The following is a 22,953-nucleotide window of genomic DNA, read 5'->3' on the forward strand; positions in this document are numbered from 1 at the left end:
GAACGAGTTCGAGCAGGGGACTATGAAACGGGCTCTGTACGTGTGTGTGTCCGTGCGTCCGTCCGTGCGTCCGTGCGTCCGTCCGTCCGTGTGTGCGTCCGTGTGTGATCAAAATGTTCAATTTGCTACTTCTCTGTCATTTATGAGCCAATTTTGATTCTGTTTGCTTTATATGATAGCACTACATGGGAGCTTTAAAACTTCTACACAGAATTTCAGTTGTGACCTTTGACCTTGACCTTTGACCTATAATGTACATTTTGCTACAAAATGCTACTCCTTCGCCATTTCTAACCCGATTTCGATTCTGTTTGCTTTATGTGATGGCACTAGGTGAGGGCTTCAAAACTTATACACAGAATTTTGACCTTTAACTTCTTTGACCTTTGACCTTGATTTTTTACCTATATTGTACATTTTGCTACAAAATGCTACTCCTTCGCCATTTCTAACCCGATTTCGATTCCGTTTGCTTTATATGATGGCACTAGTTGAGGGCTTCAAAACTTCTACACAGAATTTTGACCTTTGACCTTGATTTTTTACCTATATTGTGCATTTTGCTACAGAATGCTACTCCTTCGCCATTTCTAACCCGATTTCGATTCCGTTTGCTTTATGTGATAGCACTAGGTGAGGGCTTCAAAATTTCTACACAGAATTTTGACCTTTGTCTTCTTTGACCTTTGACCTTGATTTTTGACCTATGTTGTACATTGGCTACAAAATGCTACTCCTTCGCCATTTCTAACCCAATTTCGATTCCATTTGCTTTATGTGATGGCACTAGGTGAGGGCTTCAAAACTTCTACACAGAATTTTGACCTTTGACTTCTTTGACCTTTGACCTTGATTTTTTACCTATATTGCACATTTTGTTACAAAATGCTACTTCCGGCGGGGACATATATTACGCACCGCGTAATTTCTACTTTTCCTTGTTTAAATCTAAATTCATAATGCACTTACACACACACACACACACACACACACACACACATTGCTGCATGATATAATGGCATATTCTGCCATGAGACAATGTACTAAAAACGTGATTTACAAATCAAAATATGAAGAATATGGAATCATCAGTTTCTATAGTTACAAGAAGCGACAACACAAACAAAATCTTCTTTTCCTGTACTCCAATTCATTCTCTGTCTTATCAGGCCTTTGTAAGGGGATTGGATGTAAAGCATGACTTGCGCACATAATTTTTTAGTATAAATTCATGATTGCATTATAAAACCCAGCACCGTTTTGATGCAGGCAAGCTTTCAGGACTGGCTTGTATTAAAATGTCCTGAGATTTCAATGTTGCCATTCTCTGTGACCTATTTGTTTAATCTGTGTAATTTACTGATCCTCAGGTCAACATTTTTTTTCTTTACTGTTCTCTATATGCTAGTTCCCCCTCCCCCCAGTTGATTTTAGTTGTTCACAGTGAACACTGATGTCCTGTCTTTTTGTTCCGCCCCCCCCCCCTTGACTTCAGGGTCGCCAGTCCATCAAGAGATATGCGCAAAGTAGAACATACACCGACCCTCCTCTTTGCTAATATCTGTATCCTGTGTTATGTAACTGAGTCCAACAGGGCACCGTTGTTGGAGACAGAAGGGAGAAGCGATGTGTCACCACTAACTTTTGCGCTGCGTTTGCATCGTGGCTCCTTGCCACACCGCGGTACGCGTTGCTGCATTTCTTGCAGGGATGGCCGGGATGTTTCGTGTAGAGATTAGCAAGTGGAGGGAGTTTAGTCAGGATTATTTTTAGTGACCACATGCTGTGAAATGCAGACTAACTGTGACTGGTCATCAAAGCGGGTGGTCAAGCCGCTCATCTCATCTAATATCCACTGCGCTGCCCCGCTTCTTTGTTGGTCAGATACTAAATGCACAAGATATTAGTGAGTCCGAAGTAACAGTTGTGGAATCATGAACCAAATTTAATGTTAAAGATGAGCACAGTGACAAAATGTGATACTATCTTCATTTCTAAAAAAAAAAAAAAAAAAAAAAAAAAAAAGTTTTTAGTGAATTATGCAATCATGGCTTAGTAGTGCTAGAGGCATCATACTAGAGTTCTAGCTGTAGTCATGTTGGTGGATGATCATCAATTCCTGTGGCCACAAAAAAAACTTCAGAACTTTTCCAGATATGTGGTATGTCATTGAAACATGGTATGAATAGATTGTATATGGTCATGCCCCCATAAAAGGTCAATCTATCATTGGAAGCAATAATTCAGGAAGGATGTAATGTGATTGAATCACCATGGTTCAGTAAATGTGAATGAGTTATAACTACTTAAACTTGCAACTTTATTGCAGTTTGGGGTTTTTGGTTTTTTTTTTTGTATTGTACGGTATCTTGTGATAAAGCCGAATTATGTATCAAATGTGATTATTCTAACTTTTTTTTTTTTTAAATCACTGCTCCCAATGTTGATTAGTGGCATTAAGAATTGAATCTAAATTCATAATTTTTCCTACTCTCTGTGAAATGGAAGAAGCATCAGATGGAATCTGGGCCAAATGTGGCATGGACTTCAACTACACCAGAACAGTTTATACTGTGTGAATGTTGCCATGACATGATGAAAATCAGAGGTCAGAGGTCAGGGTCAAATTGTATTCTCACACTGAACTTCACCTTGAGGGGAAGTTATTTGGAGAGCTTGCAAAAGAGCAGCATCTGCTCACAGTTTATTACAGCAATGAATTAGATTATTGTTAGGGGAGGCTTGCATCACTCCCTTATCATATGATGCATCACTCGTTACCCCGGGGTACCGTAGTAACACGGGTTACCGCGTTGTGTAGCGCCACCTCACGTCCACTCGAGGACAGCCAGAGAAAAATGCATGCACTGTGTGTGCATGTACATAGTCATTCCCATGCCACTGCATGTTATACTATGCATGCATGCTGTGATACCACTAGCGTGTGCTTCAGTGCAGTGCAGTGCAGTGGCTAGCGCGCTAGCTCCAGCACCAAAATAATTTCCTCTTTTTGGCACCTAGGGTACAACATTTAAAAAAAAAAGAAATAATTCAACAAAATGGCTGATTTTTATTTGGTACCCCAGGATACCATTTATGTCATCATATGCCAAATGATTTTTGGTGTTTGTTTTCTTTTTCTTTTTTTTTTAATTGTTTTGGCAGGGGTTTTGCAGCTGTCATTTGTATGACGCACCTCTTGACCCCCGGGATAGGTGCGTCAAAGTACCAATGTGCGTCATACCTTTTAGGTACCATGACGTACCCTCCGTCACAAAAAGTGACCCACCTCTATGAGACATTGACGCATTAACCAGTCAAAATGGTGACGCACCTCTTCGTGAAAATGACTGACCCTTATGACGCACATGTTATTCGCAGTACGTGCCAGACTGGAATGCTGCAGAGCTCTGTGTGCGCTCACGCAATTCGCTGCCTGCGAACTGTGTACACCGAACGGAACTTCGCCCGCGTGAATCCCTGTCGCCTACGGACCCTGAATGTTTACTTCGATCGCCGTGGTACTGTATCCCCATGATTGTGTGGGCGGCTGGGGAGCGTTAGTATAGTAGCTTAGCTGCACACTGTAGCCAGCTGCTACTACACTCCAGTACCCTGTTTCGATTCGAATCGGGGTAGAAGCGTTCCGTTGTGCAATGTCTGCTTCTTTTTCTCTTCTTCTTCATCCGCTTGTCCCTTGCCTCCCAAGTATGAAATGATTTTTAGAGTGTTGTGTGTGTTTTTTGTAACGTTATTGCATCATTTTTCTGCAAGGAAGAGGTGAGTTTCTGTTCGTGTATTGATGTGCACTGCAGTATGTGCAGGTGAAAAGCGTTCGAACTGTCTTTCCCCGAGTATCGTGGAAGCTCGATGTATTTCTCGGCCTATCAAAGGAGATCTCATACAACAGAATACTTATAACAAACTATTTTCCGGTCAAAATGAATTGATTTCCTTTGTTTTGTATCGTTTATTGACTTGATCCTAAAGATCTTGTCGCAATACCGAGTTTCCAATGTGTATTTATTTTCACCTTATTTTCGCGTAGCTTTCGGTGCTGTAAACTGTTGCTAGGGCCTAAGCCTACTACTAAACTTACCGTTCTCCACTGTCGTTTCTCACACATCGTTTGGTACGATTTCTTCCATTTTATATCACTTTATCCGTTCCCTTTATACTTTGAAGTATTTGACGTAATTCTTTCAAGTGTCTCGCACTATTTTCGTAACGGCGATTTTTCCGCTTTGCTGCAATACTTTTTCGAATCGAAGCGACGAAGTTTGATACCAGCCGCTGTAGTGTGCCGTGTGTTGTCTTTTCTAAATATTTGTGTTGTTGGGAGGTGTTGATACTTTGTATTTGTTATTTATTTTTCTTAATGTTGATAGGAAAAGGCTAAAATGGTCTGAGTGATGTCTGATGGTGATGATGATAACTATGCTGGTGTAAAAAGACGGCTTACTGTGAATGCTGAGCGTACGTGCCGTTCGTTCCATTTTACTTTCCCTATTATTCTTCTTTCCCCCTTACTCTTCTTTTCCTTTCCAAGAATGATAAAAAAAAAAAGAAATTACATACACCTCACAACAAAATAGAACCACGTGCTACCAACCTTCGTAAAGTTAAATCTAAATGTTCAATATCAGCAAAGAATAAGGGGAAAGCACGAATGACAATAAATTAGAGCGAAGAGATTGTTTTACATGCAGTCTCTTCGGCTCGAAGAAACTTGACACTCCACCCCTCTCCCCTTGTGGAAATTTCCACAAAAGCAGGTGCCACACCCAGGTGCGTGCCAGACGGAAGAATGCGCGCACTGGAATAAACAGCGTGTAAATATGGAAATATCGATCGAAGAACCAGCTCATTAGTTGAATTAAAGGAATCATTGCAAAGATATCGTGATTCTATAGCCTTTCTTTTGGCGCATAGTAGGAAACATCAAACAGTCGAATATAATGTACTTGATCGAATATCTTATGTTCCCTGAACAATAAAAAAAAAAAAAGATCGATTAATCAGTCAATTAAAAATGCAACTGAGCCAGAAATACTTAAAAGGTCTCGTATGCCCAGAGAAATTCACTACGAGTAGGTTCAATGAGATGCAGTCATCACCTGGTTAGACAACAAAATCATGACAATTAATTTCAGTTCACGCTCATGATAACTGCTTATTACTTATCAAAGTTTATCAACATTCGTTCGTAGGTGTTGTTTGTTTTGTATGTTTTTCCTCGTGAAAGACGTAATGATTTCTTCGTATCGAACGTAGACTGCATGTTTACCGTTTATCCAAACAGTAGGCGCCTAGGCGTACTTTCTGAATGTATTCAGAAATTTCCATCAACATTTTAAATATATTACAAGACTCCCAAATACCAGTTGAAAAAAATTAAGAAATCGAATTTTTGAGATATGAACCAAAAAAAAAAAAAAAATGCGTAGGAAAAAACCACTTCAACCTCGAATGACTTCGAATTTCTCTAAACCGTTCCATAGTTCATGGACATCCCATAGAAACGCGTGTTTTCATATACACGTTGCTATGGCAAACTATCTAGTTTCGCGAAACTACGGCCTGGCCACAGTAATTTTTTCCGTAACCTCCCGCCTCCCCTTCCCCGATTCGAAAACAGCTTGATTGAAGCCCCTGCCTATTTAAACACGAACCTTATTAAACCCAAGTTAGGTACATGGTTTATATGGCTAGTGTTTAAATAGAATTTACTATTTTAAGTTAATGCAGGTTTTAATAGACTCTCAGTAATGTTAGTTCCATAATCGTTTGTATGTGTTTTGGGGCCTGGCCTCTGCCATGCCTCGCCTTCTGTATACGTATGTACGCGTGTACTGTATGTATACATGTACCACATGGTCGACATCACGCACGTGGTTTTGCTGCAGGTTCCACGGTCGACGGTCGATGCTACACTACAGTGAATGCGATTGAAGGATAGCGAGCTTCGCGATGCCGCGGGCTGTATGTGATGATTTTAATCACAAATCGTGTTTGGTAGTGTGGTTTTGGAGCAAATTTGTACTCAAACTTTCTGAAAAGACCTTTAGTCTGACATCAGATAGAAAAAGAAGACATACGAGAATGAAGTGAGTATCAGTATGTTATAATAAAACTGATTGAAAATTGTGTCATTTTCGCGTTTCCAGGAGCCGGTGAATTCGGCCGACTCGCGATCGCGAGTTTGTTTTATTCTGTTACGGAGGGATACCATGCCCCATGCAAGAAGCCTCGCAAAATTACATGACGGTCCCATTAACGAACCTTTTGACACACTCTGGTTAAATGACCGACTATGACGCACATAATGGGTCAGTATTGTGACGGACATTTTGCTCCCGTGACGGCACCACTCGTCATCAAATTGGTGGTACTTGACGCGACCATGACGCACATTTCCCGGGGGTCAAGAGGTGCGTCATACAAATGACAGCTGCATTAATTCATATACAGTGTGGTTGACAAGAATTAAGGAGGCAGGCTGACCAAGTAATTTTTGTTTGTTCCTTGAGTGAGCATATGTCTTTTTGTCTCCCAGCAAGCTGAGAGGCGAGAAACCCCTCAGAGCCAGGGGAGGAATGCAAAGTATCTTGCCCTGGTATCGCCGTGATTATTACCCAATCAGCGGGTCTTGAAATAGATTATTGCATCTCGGTCCTGCCCCCGTGAACAACATGCAACAATGCGGGGCCCCTTTCATTATCCTCAAGTGCCGCACAAGGGGAACATGAGTTTGGTCATGCGATATGTTATTCTCATCAAGTTCGAATGCTTTTCATTTTTTTTTTTTTTTTATTTAAAGATAGATGGTGGGGGGGGGGTCTCTTGAGAGCAATCGATGACTAACAGAATCATTAGGATGGCATAGCATGGTGTAAAACTTGAAAACGGAAAAAAAAAATGATATTAGATTCATGGAGAAGTGCCAAGAAGGAAGCTATCGATAATGTTGAGTGGGTCGTTGTGGCTATGATGGCCTTTGCACCATACTTGAGGTTGTACATCATACACATTGTACATAACACGATTCTCTTCTCTGTGGTCGGTGCCTGCTGTGGAGGAATCAATCCAGTGTTACGGTCAAGGGCAGCCATTGAAGACATTCGCCGACATTGTGGTGGCCCATTTCCAGAAATTGTAAAACTTTGCTTGACTTAGCCTGCAATGATGTTGCTGTTCGGATGCATGCATGAAGGAAACACTTTAGTATACGACAATTATGAGAATTACGCTGTCACTGTCAAAGAGATTTTTGAACAATTATCACCATGCTGATAACACTGTTGGGGCGAACATTACCATCTGTAATTGAAGGAGATAATCATAGTAATGATTGTGATGATAATGATAATGGTAATGGTGATAAGATAAAAGGTATTTCCTGTGATAATATCATTCAATATGATATTCCATGCAGATGATGAGGTTTTTTGTTGAGCGAGTATAAATGATATTGTGTAGAAAGAAAAGGTGTGTGTTACATTGTACAATGTAACCCCCTCACACTGAGAACGTCCCTTTGATGTTTTATAGTGAAATGCTAATAGTTTTTAGAATCTGTGTGGGTCCGGTTTTCTAGTGTACATCAGTAAGTGATAGGAAAGTTTCTTTTGATATCAAACTCCAGCTTATTTCTTAGTCAAAAAATGGCAAGTTTTTATGATATTTTGTTTCTCAGATTATGTGAAAGAACTGTTGTGTGTGTATTGGTATTATAATTAAAATAAGGTTTGCTTAAAATAATTCTCAGAAAAAGGCAGATGAAAGACCATTGTTTATAAATTCCCCCCCCCCCCTGTTTGAATGTATAGACAAGGATGTACTGATTGTAGGTTACCCCCCCCCCCCCATACACTGTACAGTGCATGTCAAAATAAAGCTGGTAGTCTTTTGTGTATAAGCAAAAGCAATGAATGTGCTGACTGATTCGCTAGAAGTGTTATGATTTATTTTGTGTGAAATGTGCTTCCATGCATTTCATCAAATTGATCCACATATTATAGATGAGTGATGGTGGCAAAACTGACAGCAATCGCAGCCATTGTCTTCGCCATGACGGCACACGAGTAATGCAGTGCAGCCAGCTGGTTTCTCGCATGCACAACGCATTCACTGTACCTGCCCGGCAGGCGTCGGCGAAACACGCATGATATACCAGTATGCCACATTGGAAAAAAAAAAAAAGCCACATTGGTGAATCATCAATTTACACAGAATGCCTTGTGAAATGGAGGGCTGAATTACAAGATTTAACCATGTGGGTGCATGCATGCCATGTGTCAAAGGGACCAGTCTCTCTTCTTTCATTCTATTTTTTTTTTTTAAGTGGCGGCCTTGAATTTGCCAAACTGTCTCCATCACCCCTGAGAGTTTTTGACAGTTTTAGTGGCCTATGAAAGAGCATCGATCAGTCTGACTGCTGTCATGCAATGTCTTCAAAACAGGCACTGCCATTTGATGATGCTGTCCGCAGTGGCACACTCAATGACTGGTTTATTGCAGGCTGCAACGCAGACAGATACATTGATGTTCTGGTGCAGAGTCTCTTGTTACCATGCCGTAGGTGAAATTTGCTGCAGAGGGCCTGAGTATAAACCAGCCCCTGCGAGCATGCTCTGAGATGAAGCCCCCCTGTGTAATGTCATTGTCAATCTCCAAGCGTGTCTGTCTGCAATCTCGGTCCAATGAATCAGTCAATCCGAGGCGATGATGGGAAGTCCTTAGGATGTGCGTTTTGTGAAGGCATGGTAGAACTTTCACAAGCCCTCGAAACTTGAGAATTGTCTCAAGAATCTCGAGCTATTCTTGAAGAACACTTCACTCAACTGTATGATATCAATTCTGCAGACGTTCATGCCCAGTTTACAGATCAAGATTCTTCCGATCAATATGAATACTTTTCCAAGGCAGGCCTTAACTTGTATTAAGCCTTTTTTTTTTTTTGGTGGCATGAAACTTGCAGGAATTACTGGCCATGATGGTGTACAGCATTGTACTGCCATTTAATGCATTGTGTAGACAAAAACTGTCACATTCATCTTACTTTCCCTAATCGTGGCTCCTCTCAAAATTGCACACAAAGTTTCATATTCGTAAAAGTTTCTGGTTTTACAGCATTTAGTTGGAGATTCATAGACTGCAGAGCAGCACCACACAATTGTATACAATCTTTTGACATTTGGAATAGCTCAGATTATTTCATAGCATGCGGAACACTTTCAAATATTCCTCTTGAGCAATATGGAATATGTTAAAATCACTTTTTATCACAGAATTTGATTTGTCACTTGGGCAAGTCTTATTCTAGTGTGTTTTGACAAGGCCATTGCTTCTCTTGATAAATACCCATGCTCCATTGCTGTAAGATCTTTCTGACTTCTGCAGATACATTGTACATGTATGACAAGAGATTGTTGAATTATTAAAAAAAAAAGTGAAGATTAATTATAGAGGGTTTTATTAAAAAGAAAAAAAAAATTTAAGGGCTCTTTCAAATTCTATTCCACTGTTGATATTGTAACTCTGTAGGAGTATGAATGTTTGTGCTGTTGATCAGATGAAGAAAATGCTATACATACAACTGTATGGTAAGGGGGACTCTAAAAGCTTTATTGCCCCGTGCCGTCAGTGTAGTCTAGACCACTCATGAATGCTAAGAGCAAACATGAAAGGGTGTATATATCGCTTAAAATCCTGCCCCACGTATCTCATGCTGGGCAGTAACTCAGTTGATTACACTTGATGCAGAAATTTGCTACAGCAGAGATGCGGGTTTAATGTCGATGAACGGGGAGAGCTTGATATTGAGAAGAAGTCGGGGGTGGGGGGGGGGGTGGGGAGGTGTCGAGGAGGATGGAGCTGTGTACAAGGAGAATATGAGCAGTGTAGAAGTTATGGCAACAAAGGTAAACACATTATCCACTCCTGCCGACTCCATCTGATGCTGCTGAGCTCGCTGGACATTGATCCTCACATGCGCTCCCCGTGCCTCCTGTCAGAGGATACGACCATGCCGAGCCTGCCCCAGACAAAGAGGAGCCTGTCGGCAAACATACCTCCATGTCTCACATCCAGCCTGTCTTGCATAGGACTCTTGCTGAAAGATGCAAAGATGCTATCCCCTCCCCCCTCCCCCTCCCCCCCCCCACCAATGGATATATCATGGATGTTAACTCTAATGAAGTTAAAAGATTCCTCTTTCTCCGTCCTGATGGGGGTGAGGGATGGTAGGTGAAGTGGGAAGAGGGGTAGGAGATGGGGCAGAGGGAGATGAATGATGATAGAAGGATGGTGATAACATGTCTCATACTCGCATTTCAGGCCGACTGAGTTAATTTGAATTGATGGTGGGCACTGGGATAAGATTATTTGATAAGCCCTTTAGTTTTTTGGTTTTTTTTTGGTTTTTTTTTTTTTTTTGGGGGGGGAGTTACGTATGACATATGCATTGATGAGAAGACAGAGGGAGAACATCTATCTTTATGTGAGCTACAGTGCGTGAGGATTGCTGCACTGACTTTGATATACGACTGGTAGAGAAGTAGCGATATTGAGCTTGAAATTAAGGGCCAGAATGGTCCATTTTTGTATCAAATAGAATCAGTTTCAAAAGGAACATATATTATAAAGGTAACAGTCGCATTTCTTCATTATGATAACTTTAAAGAGTTGAGCTCTTGGTTTTCTTATTATCAGTGAAAATTGCTATGTTTTTAAAAGAGAATAATTATTTTTTTTCTCCTCCAAGTATGTGAAGAATGGACTGGGAAGATTTTTACTGACATTCTCAAACGAGGATCAGTCTGTAGCACATGGCATGTCATTACAGTGTAACATTATTAAGAAGGGATGTTCCCTTTGGTGACATCTCATTTATTGCACATTTGATTTACTGTGGCCACACTCACCCCAGTACCTGCCCTACGTGATGCGATGACTAAGCTTTGTTATCTGCGGTGGAAGAATGTTAGCGTGTGTTACATCCATGTACCCTGTGTGTAGTATCTGTCCTGGGTGTTGTACGCATGTGTAGTGACGGCATAGGTAGCTGGTGAGTCAACAGCACACATGTGCACATTCATGTGCAGTGATCCAGCTGCTTGTATTGGGAGGATAAAAATGTTGTGGCATATTGTAACAGGGATGTTTGTCTTCATGTCAAAATTGGCAAGTTCCAAAGTTGCATTCATATGTCTTGGGTCTGAATTTGAATACTACTTCTTCACAGGAGCATCTGAGAATACATTCTTAATGTTGAAATCATGCTAAACTTTTGATATTATATATACCAAACATTAGATGCCCACCCATTTTTAATTGAATTCAATTGGGTCCAAATGTAATTGCCTATAAGTTGTCATGGCCAAATACTTTTGAGATATTCTCCTTACTGTCACCCCCAGCCCACAAGCATAGAAAATGGTAGTCCGGTGCACACATATTTGTGTTAGTGCTGTTAAGCATAATGTTTTTATCACATTTCTATGATTTTTATCTGCATGACTATAATTTAGATGGGAGCTTACACAGTCAACCAATACTTGGCTTGTACTGGTGATGGGCATGTGCAAGCATATCTAAGCTTTAAATTTATAATTTGATTTTTTTTTTTTTTTAAAGTTCAAACATTGGTTGTATGTTGTTGCAAGGTGGAACAGTAGAGATGTATTCTTGGGAAAATGTCTTACAATGTCATACTCAAAAACATCATACTCAACCAGCCAAATCTCAGCCATTATCTTTCATGCACAGGTCCTGTTTTCTATGGTATATGTTCATTTTCATTTTGGACTTCTTCCACGGCCTGTACCTACCCAGATAAATTCAGTAGCGTGTGCCGAAGAGAATCCATACAAATTGCCGTAATTGGCAGCAATGGCTGGGCATCCTGTTTTCATAGGCTTCAAGCTGTGACGATCCTGGTGGTTGTGTCCAGTCGGAGGAAAGAAAGAAAGAGAGTTCTGAACGTTATCGGTTACCCTCACGTCCGTTTCAATGTATCTTATCAGTAGTGCTGTTTATTCTTGCAAATCTATCTAATTTTATGTTCAGTGCCCCCCCCCCCATTTCTTTTTGTTTTATTTTGATTGGGATTTTGATATAGATAGGCACTAACTGTTTGGAAGAAGTGCAGGTGCATGTAAGTGCTACGATGTACATGTATGTTACCTGGTCTCGTAGGAGATCAGACTCTGTCAAGTAATTCTCTCGTAATTGCATTATTGAAGTTGATCATTGGTTAAAGTACAGTACTGGTTATAATAATTCATGTTTTGAACAATTCCTAAGTGAGATAATGAGAAACCTCTTATAGAATATGAAAGAGAATGTAATTCTAAGGATTCAACGGTAATTTGATGAAAATTGGATTTCATATGGCTGAGATATCCAAAAAACAATAATAATAAAAGGCGACAGGCCACGCCTTTTATTAGGATTTCTTTGTTTTACCTTGTTTTTGGATATCTCAGCCATTTCAAAACCGATTTTCATCAAATGAACTTTAGATACCCCTTAGAATTGCATGCTCTTTGACATCTAATAGAGTGGTTTCTGAATATCTCTCAAAACGTTAAAAGCTGAATCCTCACCTCAACCAGAACTGTACACACCCTTTAAAGCAAATCATAGGGGGAAATATGTTATTGTTCAGTATAAGCTTGTCTCGCTCTTGAAAACAAGTAAATCCAGAGTTTATTGTACCATTGCCACAGGAACAAAACCAATATGTAGGTGTTTTTAATGTAATGGGAGGATGCTGAACTGAAACAAGTTTTTTTTTTCCCCAATGACTGAATAAGAAAATGTCACCAATCAGTAATATGTACAATGACATAGAAATTCAAAAGGGAAGTAAAAATCATCAAATTAAAACAAGAAAAAAAAACCCAAAAGATAAATTCTGTATGTGGTGATTGTATGTAGGGTATTTTGCATAAGGTTGCCTGAAATTGTTATAATGTTTTTCTGTTTGTTTGAGGTGGCTCTCTGTCCATGCCATCCTGGCATGATAAAAATTATATGTGCTGGAAGCTTGCGCAGAGTGCGGTATGAGAAGTGATATTTTGCCTGTTGAGTGTGCCATAGTTTGAGGACTCATGCATTACACGCCATTAGGCTTATCAGCCAATTAGTGTGTCAACATCAAAAACGTTGAATGCACATACCACTTCTCCATTTTTGCTGGGAGTACCAGTCCCCCCCCCCCCCCTTCCTCCTTCCAACCATCTCACTCATACAAGTACATTGTAGGTCTGTGCTCTTCCAATTTCATGTTTAATGCATCCACCGACAGCCGTATCTCCCGTATCCATGAGGATGTCGGTGGCGTCCATTTGGCATTCCCCCATTAGCCGGCAACTGTAGGAGCCGGAGCGGCACACTTTGTGTGATGTCCGGGCCCGCCGGACATCATGACATCGCTTCCAGCGGGGATGTGATGATGGCCTTTAACGAGCACCAAATCATATGCAGGAATTTTGTCAGACGATGGATGGCAATGATGCAGCATACATATGTTGATGTGAGTGTTTGGCGGGGGGGGGGGGGGGGGGGGGGGGAGAGGGGAAGGAGGAGAGGGGGAATGTATTCTTTATCTGCTGTACTATCTCCAGAGTCTTCATCCCTCCCCGAGATGCTTGTATGACAAGCTGTTTCCTCCATCCCAGCTCTTGCACTCATCTCATCTTCCCGCTCCTCTCTCTTCTCGTTCTCTCTCCCCCTTCCGTCCGTGTCATCTTGTTGAGTCGGGGCGGCTCTGGCTCCCGCATCAATTTCGCCGGCTGGGAGTCGTGTCGAATGGAGTTCTGACTCATCCCCAGCAGACTTAATGTTTTATTGACCCATTCCAACCAATTTTTGATACCGTCTGCGAGCCCTGTATCCCGGTATTCTATTGATTAACCCACTTTGGCGGCATTTGCTCCCTACACCGAATGAATGCCTGTGTTTCAAATTTATGTGAATCAAGTATTAGATCAGTTTGCATACCATTTTTTTTTGTGTGTGTGCTACCTAAATGAATTAAAAGACAAGAAAGTCAGAGGTTTTTATTTTTTTTTTAGCCTTGGATGGATAATGTATTATCCATTAATTGAATTCAAAACCGTCAGATCTCTTGGTTTTTTTTTCGTTTCTCCTCTCCCCCTCATGCAATATTTAGCCTCCCCCCTCCCTCATATCATTAGAGGTAGCAGGAACATAAATAAAATAAATGCAATGCAATACCATGTGAATAAATTATCACTGAAACAGCCAGTGCTGCAGAGGAAGTGAGCGAATGAACTGCAGCAAATCATAGAAGAGATGATGTAGTGAGTTCATTCTAATGTGTGGGAGTGAATGATGTAATTTTGGACATCTGTGTCTGTGTGTTTGTGTGTGTGTGTGTGTGTGTGTGTGTGTGTGTGTGTGTGAGTACTTTTGAGCACACTGTAAAGTCTTTTTGTTCTTTTTTTTTTTTGGGGGGGGGGGGGGAAGGGGGCAGTAATGAATGCATACATTAAATACAGTTGTATACGAGACACATACCATTGGTGTAATCATTCATGAATGGAATATTGTGCAGATGAAATTGTGCAATATGCACAATTTATGTTTTCAAATCCCTCTAGTAAGCACCCTGTGGGGTGCATATATCCACCGACCGTACCATAGAGATATCTCCATGTTGATTCTGGTTTGGTTGGCATAAAGCCTTTCAATAGTGTCTTTGTAAAAACCAGTGATAAAGTTATTTTCTTTTAATTAAATTGGCCATCTTAATAATGTCATTATTTGCAGTATCCTGTTTGTCATTTACGACTTGTAAATGTGACAGTGATTTCTTCATTCTATACTCTTGTGCTAGTATTTCATTATTAATTCTGACTCTGTGAGCAGTGCGTTGTGGAATAATGTGGAATTCACAATCCTATAAATTAGGATTTCCTATCTTTTAAGTTTCATCATCTAATACTAAGACCACTTCTTGTATTTCATTCACCTGTTTATAAAGAAGGAATGCTATCATATTTCATTTGTGAGGATATGATATTCCTCTCTGCCCCAAATAATGATTGTTGTGCTGCAAATGTCTATATTTTGGAGAAATTCATAATTGTGTTTTGTACCTTCTCTACATTCTGACACCCATGTAAAGCTGGGAACTCGAAAGGAGAACTCCTTGGTAATAAATCCTCTCTTAAACCGACGCACAGGTTTGGCAGGAATAGAAATACTGTATATAGTTATAAACACTACATCCTTCCTAAAAAATGAGGCATTACCATGTAGTCTGTGTTCTACAGTTTTGATGCAGTTTTACAATGTATATTTTGGGTAAGCCTCACGGAAGAGACTCCCTGTTTAACAAAATAGCTTCTAGCACCTTTGAAAGGAACTAGCAGTCATTGGATGTGAATTCATTCAAACTCTCAAACAAATGAGACAAGATTTCTGAGCCTTTTTACTTTCCGTGTGTTGCTTAATTCTACTTCCTCTGTCGACAAGAATGCAATTTCAGAAGGAGGATACACCTTTTGGCAATAATGTGTTTTACTTTTGCCATTCCGTGTGTTAAAGGTGCATAGTCCCGGTAGTGTAGCGAGTGCTGTTGATGATACTGCTGACCACCATTAGCGTTGATACGAAGATTGCCTAAGTTGAGCTGTCATCAAGAGTAAAGCGCGTAGGTGTTGCTAAGTAACGTTACCTTTGTTGTCTTCTCTGCGCATCACGCAGTCTGTAGTAATGCCAGGGTGCGTGCATATGTGTTTCTTATTATGACAACACAAAAGAAGTTTGCTAAAGCTGTCATCCCCTCAGCCGAATCACGAGCCGAACTGTGATCGGACTTCTTCGGACTCGGGGAAGTGGGCCACAGCGTAAGCGCTAAAGAGGAGTCGATAGCGGAGGTCTCTGTAGGAAACTTGCGCCGTGGGCCCGCGTACACATTTGACTAACGTGCGCCCGCGTACGCATTTGACTCAATCACCGGGACCATGTGCCTTTAAAGTTCACCCTCTCATAAAAATGAGACTTGGTATTGAAATGTGTGCTCTGGTTTGGGCTTCAAGTTAACTTGTTTCTTTTGTGTTCTTCCAAATCAACTCTCTTTGCTGTGGAGCCTCTCTTGTAGTAATTTGCTGTTTTCTTTTTGTCCAGTCTCCTTTGAGTGCATTTTGTCCTCTTACCGAGGAACAGATATATACAGTGTAGGCACAGACAATGTGAAGACAGGCAGATAGACATACATACATACATACATACATACTGACATACAGACAGACAGACCACTTTATGGCCACTCACAGTCAGACATATGAATGGGAACACTTGCACAAAAATGAATTGACTCCCAGGCATTCTGCCAACACTGTGACAAAAGAGACATTCATATAAATGGATCATTGCTTTTTCTTCACATTTATATGCTGGTATGTATCAAAAGTTATTACACTTCAGCAGTGCTTGAGAAGCACATGTTTATCTTTGCATTGTTACTGTAATTGTGTGTGTGTGTGTGTGTGTGTATATATATATATATATGTGTGTGTGTGTGTGTCCATATCTCTTTATCCCGTCATTTTTTGCATTTTCGTATCATTTGCAGGCCATGGAGGATGGGAAAGGGCGGTACGGTCCCGAGTGCGACTGGTGGTCATTAGGAGTCTGCATGTATGAGATGCTGTTTGGCGAGACGCCCTTCTATGCCGAGTCTCTGGTCGAAACCTACGGAAAGATCATGAATCACAAGGTGAGGATGGACTCATTACCAACATCTCCCCCTCCCTTTCTGCTTTCCAACCTTGTCCGCCTTTTTGCTTGAAGGGCTCCTCCTTTAATTTCCAGGAATAAGTTCCAAATTTACACGCCCTTACATACCCAAAGAATTGTCAGCAACCAGAACAGATTTCCAAACGAAAACTTTGCATTCATTACAATATTTTTTTTTCTTCCGTGCATTTTCATAGATCGTGTAATTTGAAAACTTATTATTTTGATTTCATTTTTCACTTCCTAATTTTGAAGCATGCTTTTTGTTTCTTTTAGATCTTTATATATGTACAGCTGGTATACTTGCTGGATGAGACTTATGAATACTTGTGATTTGTGTTTTGCATTGTCAGTGTGACATTTTAGCACAAAGAGGAAATACACATGGAAACAAAATGACTTTAGTCTATGAGTGATGTCACACGTTTTTAGACAGGGATTTCTCTTTAACCCTTGAGGACGGTTTGATTTTTGCTACAACACGCATTTCCCATAGACACCTGCCCAAGTGTACTCGGGACTCGTCCCCAACGGGTTAATGAAGATTTGTATGGGAGGTCCTCCTTCCAGACGGTGCAGAAAGGCTTGTAGCACAAGCATATTTTGATTAAATGCTGTATTGTTTTGCATGAGATGATTACAATGTGAATATTTGTAATTTAAATGTTTGAATGAAAGCAAACATTTTCTTTTTAAACAACAAGAGATGGCAAAACTTCAGTTTCTTATCATTTCCAGTATGTGAGTTTTAAGAGAATGAGAAATGTAGGATAGACATGCTTTTGGAAAGGCCATTTTCATTAAAATATTTACCTTGTCTGTAAGTGTGGGTGGAATAAAAATAGAGAATATCTCATGCACAAATTGTTAAAAGCTGTGCATACATCCGTTGCCATTGGAGACCCACTCAGACACACACACACATACGCACACACTTTGTGATGTATACGAGGACATATGCCATAGTAAGCTCGCACAACATCCTACAATGTGGGTCCAGTCCCAGCATTTTCCACATTCATGTGAGATGTTCCACGGGGTGGGGTTGGGTGGGGGGTGGGGGAGGAGGGAGGGTCTTGGGATTGATTGATAGTGTTGTTGATGACTCAACCAGAACCGTGACATCCCCCCAGCAGATAAGGAGGCACGTGATTACTCCAGCTTTTCAAATCGGAGATGGTTGCCGAGACCCGGGTGATTAATTGACTATGTCTTACGACGGCTACCCTGGTAGTCCATGTGTTCCATTGTGACGATTATCTTGATGAAGACAAATTGAAATCAGCTCATTTTATCGCCATACATTTCTTCTCTCCCTTTTCTCTCTCTGCCTCTCTTTAACATTCTCTTTTCGCCTTGCTGCCTTCCAGTTTCTCCTCTTTCTCTCTCATTATGTTCTTCCCGAATATCAACCTGGTAGAAGTGCAGTGGACTTTATTGCAATGTCACCATGGATTTGAGCTTTTCTTCTTCCACATTGGTTTCAGATATGTTAAGCCTTGTATCGGGATGGAAGATGGAAATTGTTGTTTATTACACTTCAGGTTTGAGGGGATTGAAAGGCAAGAGAGTGAGATTTACAAATGAATTGTGAAGACAGTGAGTAAAGCTTGTTTGATTGGCCATGTTATAACACCAAGGTGTGTTGCACATCATATATGTATGTATCAATTGCATGAGAAATGTTCATTACCTAGAGCCTTCTCCATCCTCCCCCCCCCCCCTTCCATAGAACCAATTTGACTTTCCACCGGAGACGGAGGATGAGCAACCCGTTTCCAAGGAGGCCAAGGATCTAATCTGCAGCCTCATCTGCTCAGCAGAGGACCGTCTGGGCCGTAACGGGCTCAAGGACTTCAAGAACCATGCCTTCTTCGACGGCATCGACTGGGAGAACATCAGAAACAGTAAGCCTCACGGAGCATTATTTCCGATGACTCATGATCGTACGCAGCGTAACCTTGCGTCGAACTCTTGTGACCCGCCTTGAAGCGTAAATGAGGCGGATTTTGTGACTGGCATGAAATCGAAAGCTTTGCCAACACAGTAGGATACCACCCATTCAAGATACAAGATGGCATCTTTGAAAAAAAAAAAAAAAATGGGATGTAACTGTGTAAAGCTCTGATCTTGAAGCACTGTGTAGATACCTTCAAAGTCACCAAAAGAAAACAGTTTCAGTAATCCGTGAACAGAGAAAAGAGAGGATCACTTGACTGTTCTTTTAACCCTATTCTAACTGGGGGGGGGGGTCAATTGACCCCCCGTTGACGTTTCGCGCCACGATTCTGCAACGCGCAAAGATTTTGCTGCGTCGTTTCACAACTTTTTTCATTGAAGTCTTCCGCATATTTTGAGACCAAATTTGCGATGTCCAGGTACACCGTTCTGAAGTTACGTAATGTTATGCATATGCATGTTAACCCGAAAACAGCTCAAATTCATGATATCATATGCAAATTGAATGCAAATTGTGTTTTTTGGTTATATTGATATGAATTAGATTATTTCAACTTTTAACCATTGAAATTAATCAATTCTAGTGTAGATAAGCCTGAAAAAGTGCCTACAACAAATTTTGGCAAAAAAACAATAGAAAACTAAAGGTAAAAAAAAACAATAAAATACATAAGAAATTAACAAAACAATAAAAAACAAAAGAAATTGATTTTAATTGTGCTCTTTTTTTACATGAAAATTGTTTGATATGTCTTGAGGAATTCTGACACAAAAATTTAGCAATACTTGAGTCTTTTTAATGGAGTTATAGGTGAAAATATGATTGCATGCACAAATTTGCATAATTAATTTATAAAGAATAGAAAAGCAATATTTTTCTGTTGTATGACCATGTAATCTTGTAGTTGACATCCAGCTCTATCTTCAGGCAAAATTTTGCGGCGATCGCGTGATCGGTGGCCGAGATCTGAAGGGGGGGTCAAATTGACCCCCCCCCCCCCCCCCCCAGTAAAAACTGGGTCTCAAATAGCCCAGTTGGAATAGGGTTAAAGTAACCTGTCAAGTGCACAAGGCATAAGGTTTCATAAATCTTTAGCAGGTGATATGAATGCTGTGTAATGTGTATTGCTTTCTAGAATCTTCCTGGACACCATAAGAGGAAGGGCAGCATTGTATTGACAATGAGCTTCACACTATCACATGAACATACCGGAATATATGCGGTGAACATACTAAAATTTGTAATGTGAAAGGGGGGAGGAAAGATATTGTGATGTGTACACTATTTACTACTAAAATATCATGCTTTACAGTATGCTGCTCCTGAAGCAATTAGTGTAAATACAACCTTGTGCATCTATGTACTTCCTCATTATTTTATTGTTATCATTATTATTATTTTGGGTCCTTGCTTCCTCTTTACTCAGCATGTCACGTCCTGTGGCTATTATGCCTGTTCTGTGACACAATATCGACATTGAATTCCTCTTTGTATTTCCAGTCTTTTCCCAGGCTATATATTTTCCCTTTGGACATTATTCAAAGTGTTGGGAAGAAAAAACATAGAGGAAAAGTATTCATCAGATTAACTTTGACCTTTTCTTGTTGTGGCCACCCCTCCCACTGCTACATTGCAACATTTAGGAATACTGTGTACGCTGTATATTTTGTGAGATTTTTATTGTAAATTTTGCAACGTAGGTGCTATTCCCGAATTTAACAACATGCAGAAATGAAAATAACTCTGATTCTGACTTGAATGTGACGTGCACGCTTACATTTCTCCATTCATTGCTGTACTCCACAATTGCAAATCTAAACACTGACGACGTTGGGAAGTCCTGATTTGCAAAAAAAATTAGACTTGCTAAATATGTGGCATGAGTGGTTGATAAAGATTTACCCTAGTAATTTGAAGAGAAAAAGGCGATGAAGGAAAAATTCCATAGAAGAAATCTTATACACCTCAGTCTTATTACTGTCCACTTTGCCAGTTAATCATCATCTATCCTTCGGTCCTTTTAAGGTCCCTCAGAATAAATGACTTGCATTCCAACATATATCTTGATGGTGCTTTTACAGCATCATGGTTTGTAATACTTCCTATATGTGGTGGAAACTTCCTTGTCACTCAGCTGGTATTTTCTCTCATATCCGTTCGCTTCCTCTGCTCCGTTGCTTTTGATTCTCACTAGAAGCAACGCCACCCCCCCCCCCCCCCCTGCTGTGTCAGATAAATCCTTCAATGTGCAGACTATGTAATTTCTGTAACAAGTTTGCAGGCATATCCCCCAATGTATGTTTAAAGAGATTGTATAGTTTTGATTGAGACCTAATTTTAGGTTTCTCACATTTTTTGGCGAGATAATGAGAAACCTCTCATGAAATATGAAAGAGCATGTAATTCCATGAGGAATTCATCGTTTATTTGATGAAAATTGGTTTTGAAATGGCTGAGATATCCAAAACAGAGCGATTCTAATAAAGTGTGGGACACACATTTTTTTAAGATCGCTTTGTTTTACTTTGTTTTTGGATGTTTCAGTCATTCCAAACCCGATTTTCATCAAATAAACTTTGAATTCCTCTTAGAATGGTATGCTCTGTACTATTTCATGAGTGTTTTCTTGGTGTCTCGCAAAAGGTTAAAAGCCCAGTTCTCATCTCCACCAATACTGTACCATCCCTTAATGCCTGTATGCACTTCTTCTTATCAGTGGTGCCACCGTACATACCTGATGTCAAGGGTGCAACAGACACGTCAAACTTTGATGTCGACGAGGCCGACCTGAGGAACTCGGAAGTGATGCCGCCTAGTACGCACGCTGCCTTCACTGGCAACCATCTACCCTTCTTGGGCTACACCTTCACAAGAAACAGGTGAGTTTTTTTTTTTTTTTTTTGTCCTTTTTTACGCCCTCTGTGTATGGAACTCCAAAGTTTTCAAAAAGAAAAAACTGGTCAGTGACTCTGACCAACATTGAATGTAAAGTGATTGCGCAATTAGCCAAGAATCATTTCGAGAAGGGAAAGCAGTTACTTTTATTTCCCTTGTTTTGCAAATTTTTTTTTTGCTCAGTGGACTGAATGCCTCGAGGCAAATGGAACATATGTATGATAGTAGCAGGAGTGGTACCCTAAACTGGGTGTTCTGAAATATGAGCCTACTTGCTTTGTGGAATAGAATCTTAGTATTCTCTCTAGCTTATGCTCGTTATTTGTTATTTTACAATACCTACATGTTACAGGCAGTTAAATGTATCATGGCATGCTGTCACTGTTGAGCTGTGCAGTTTTCTTGCAGAAATGGATAGCACATGGCTGACGTCACAAATTTTCGTTGACTCTGTGTTAAACTCACGATTGTCTCATAGTTTGTGCGCTATTGCAGCCCTCTGAGGTCACAATAAACATACCTTTTCTGCACATACTCAGTCAGTTTCAGGCACGTATTTTAAATAGTCGCTCATTTCACTGTCAACAACTACGCTTTTGAGTACGACTGACTGCACTGGGTCCCCCATTTGCCTTTCACCAATAAAAAAATGGTTGCCATTTCTGTGCTAAATTCAAGAACCGGTGGGGACCATAGCCATTTGACGTCTGAGGTGTTGTATAAAACAAATAGTGTATGGTCTTCACTTGTGTAATGGAACAAGATTTTTTGCATCGGTGAAAGATGATGCGCACTAATCAACTCGGCATCACCTTGATGAATAGAGTTTCTCTATCTTTCACCTTGTTCAAAATCATGACCATTCACTAATTGTATATTGACAACTCTCTCTTCAGTAACCAAACAGAAGCCTTCTTCTGAATCTAAGATAATCACAGCTTGATTTTAGGGTGGCTGCTGCTAGAATAGCCAGGCCCCCTTCTTGCTAGCCTTGACTTTAGTGCTGTTTGCATGGCAGTGGTGTTAGTCGATTATTCTATTTCATTATGACTGCTCCCTGCCTTCTTTATCTCCAGTGCTTATATGTGAAAGGCAACATTATTCCAAAATTATCATAATTTGTAGCGCCTCATACTTTGAAAGCACTGGCTAAGGTTACACTAATTATGCATTTCCTTTACAGTATTAAGATGTGTGCTGGGGCAGGCCAAGAGAATCCTGAAGCTATTTCTGTGACAGTCATGTTATTTGGCACATAATTGGTTGTGTAACTTCCTTGGCACTTGGTTAAACCAAACCAAACCCCCATCTCCTCCCCCCCCCCC

At 40.4% G+C, this 22,953-nt stretch overlaps 1 protein-coding gene across 1 annotated transcript in view; it reads left to right on the forward strand.

Moving 5' to 3' along the window:
- LOC140229209 (serine/threonine-protein kinase MRCK alpha-like) overlaps positions 1-22,953 on the forward strand; it is a 123,026-nt gene that overhangs the window by 46,123 nt on the left and 53,950 nt on the right. The window contains exons 8-10 of the mRNA XM_072309482.1: positions 16,610-16,753; positions 18,506-18,680; positions 21,450-21,612. Coding sequence (XP_072165583.1) covers positions 16,610-16,753; positions 18,506-18,680; positions 21,450-21,612 — 482 coding nt within the window. The remainder of the gene's footprint in view (positions 1-16,609; positions 16,754-18,505; positions 18,681-21,449; positions 21,613-22,953) is intronic.

The sequence above is a fragment of the Diadema setosum genome, chromosome 1 (genome assembly GCF_964275005.1).
Source record: "Diadema setosum chromosome 1, eeDiaSeto1, whole genome shotgun sequence".
Taxonomy (NCBI): Eukaryota; Metazoa; Echinodermata; class Echinoidea; order Diadematoida; family Diadematidae; genus Diadema; species Diadema setosum.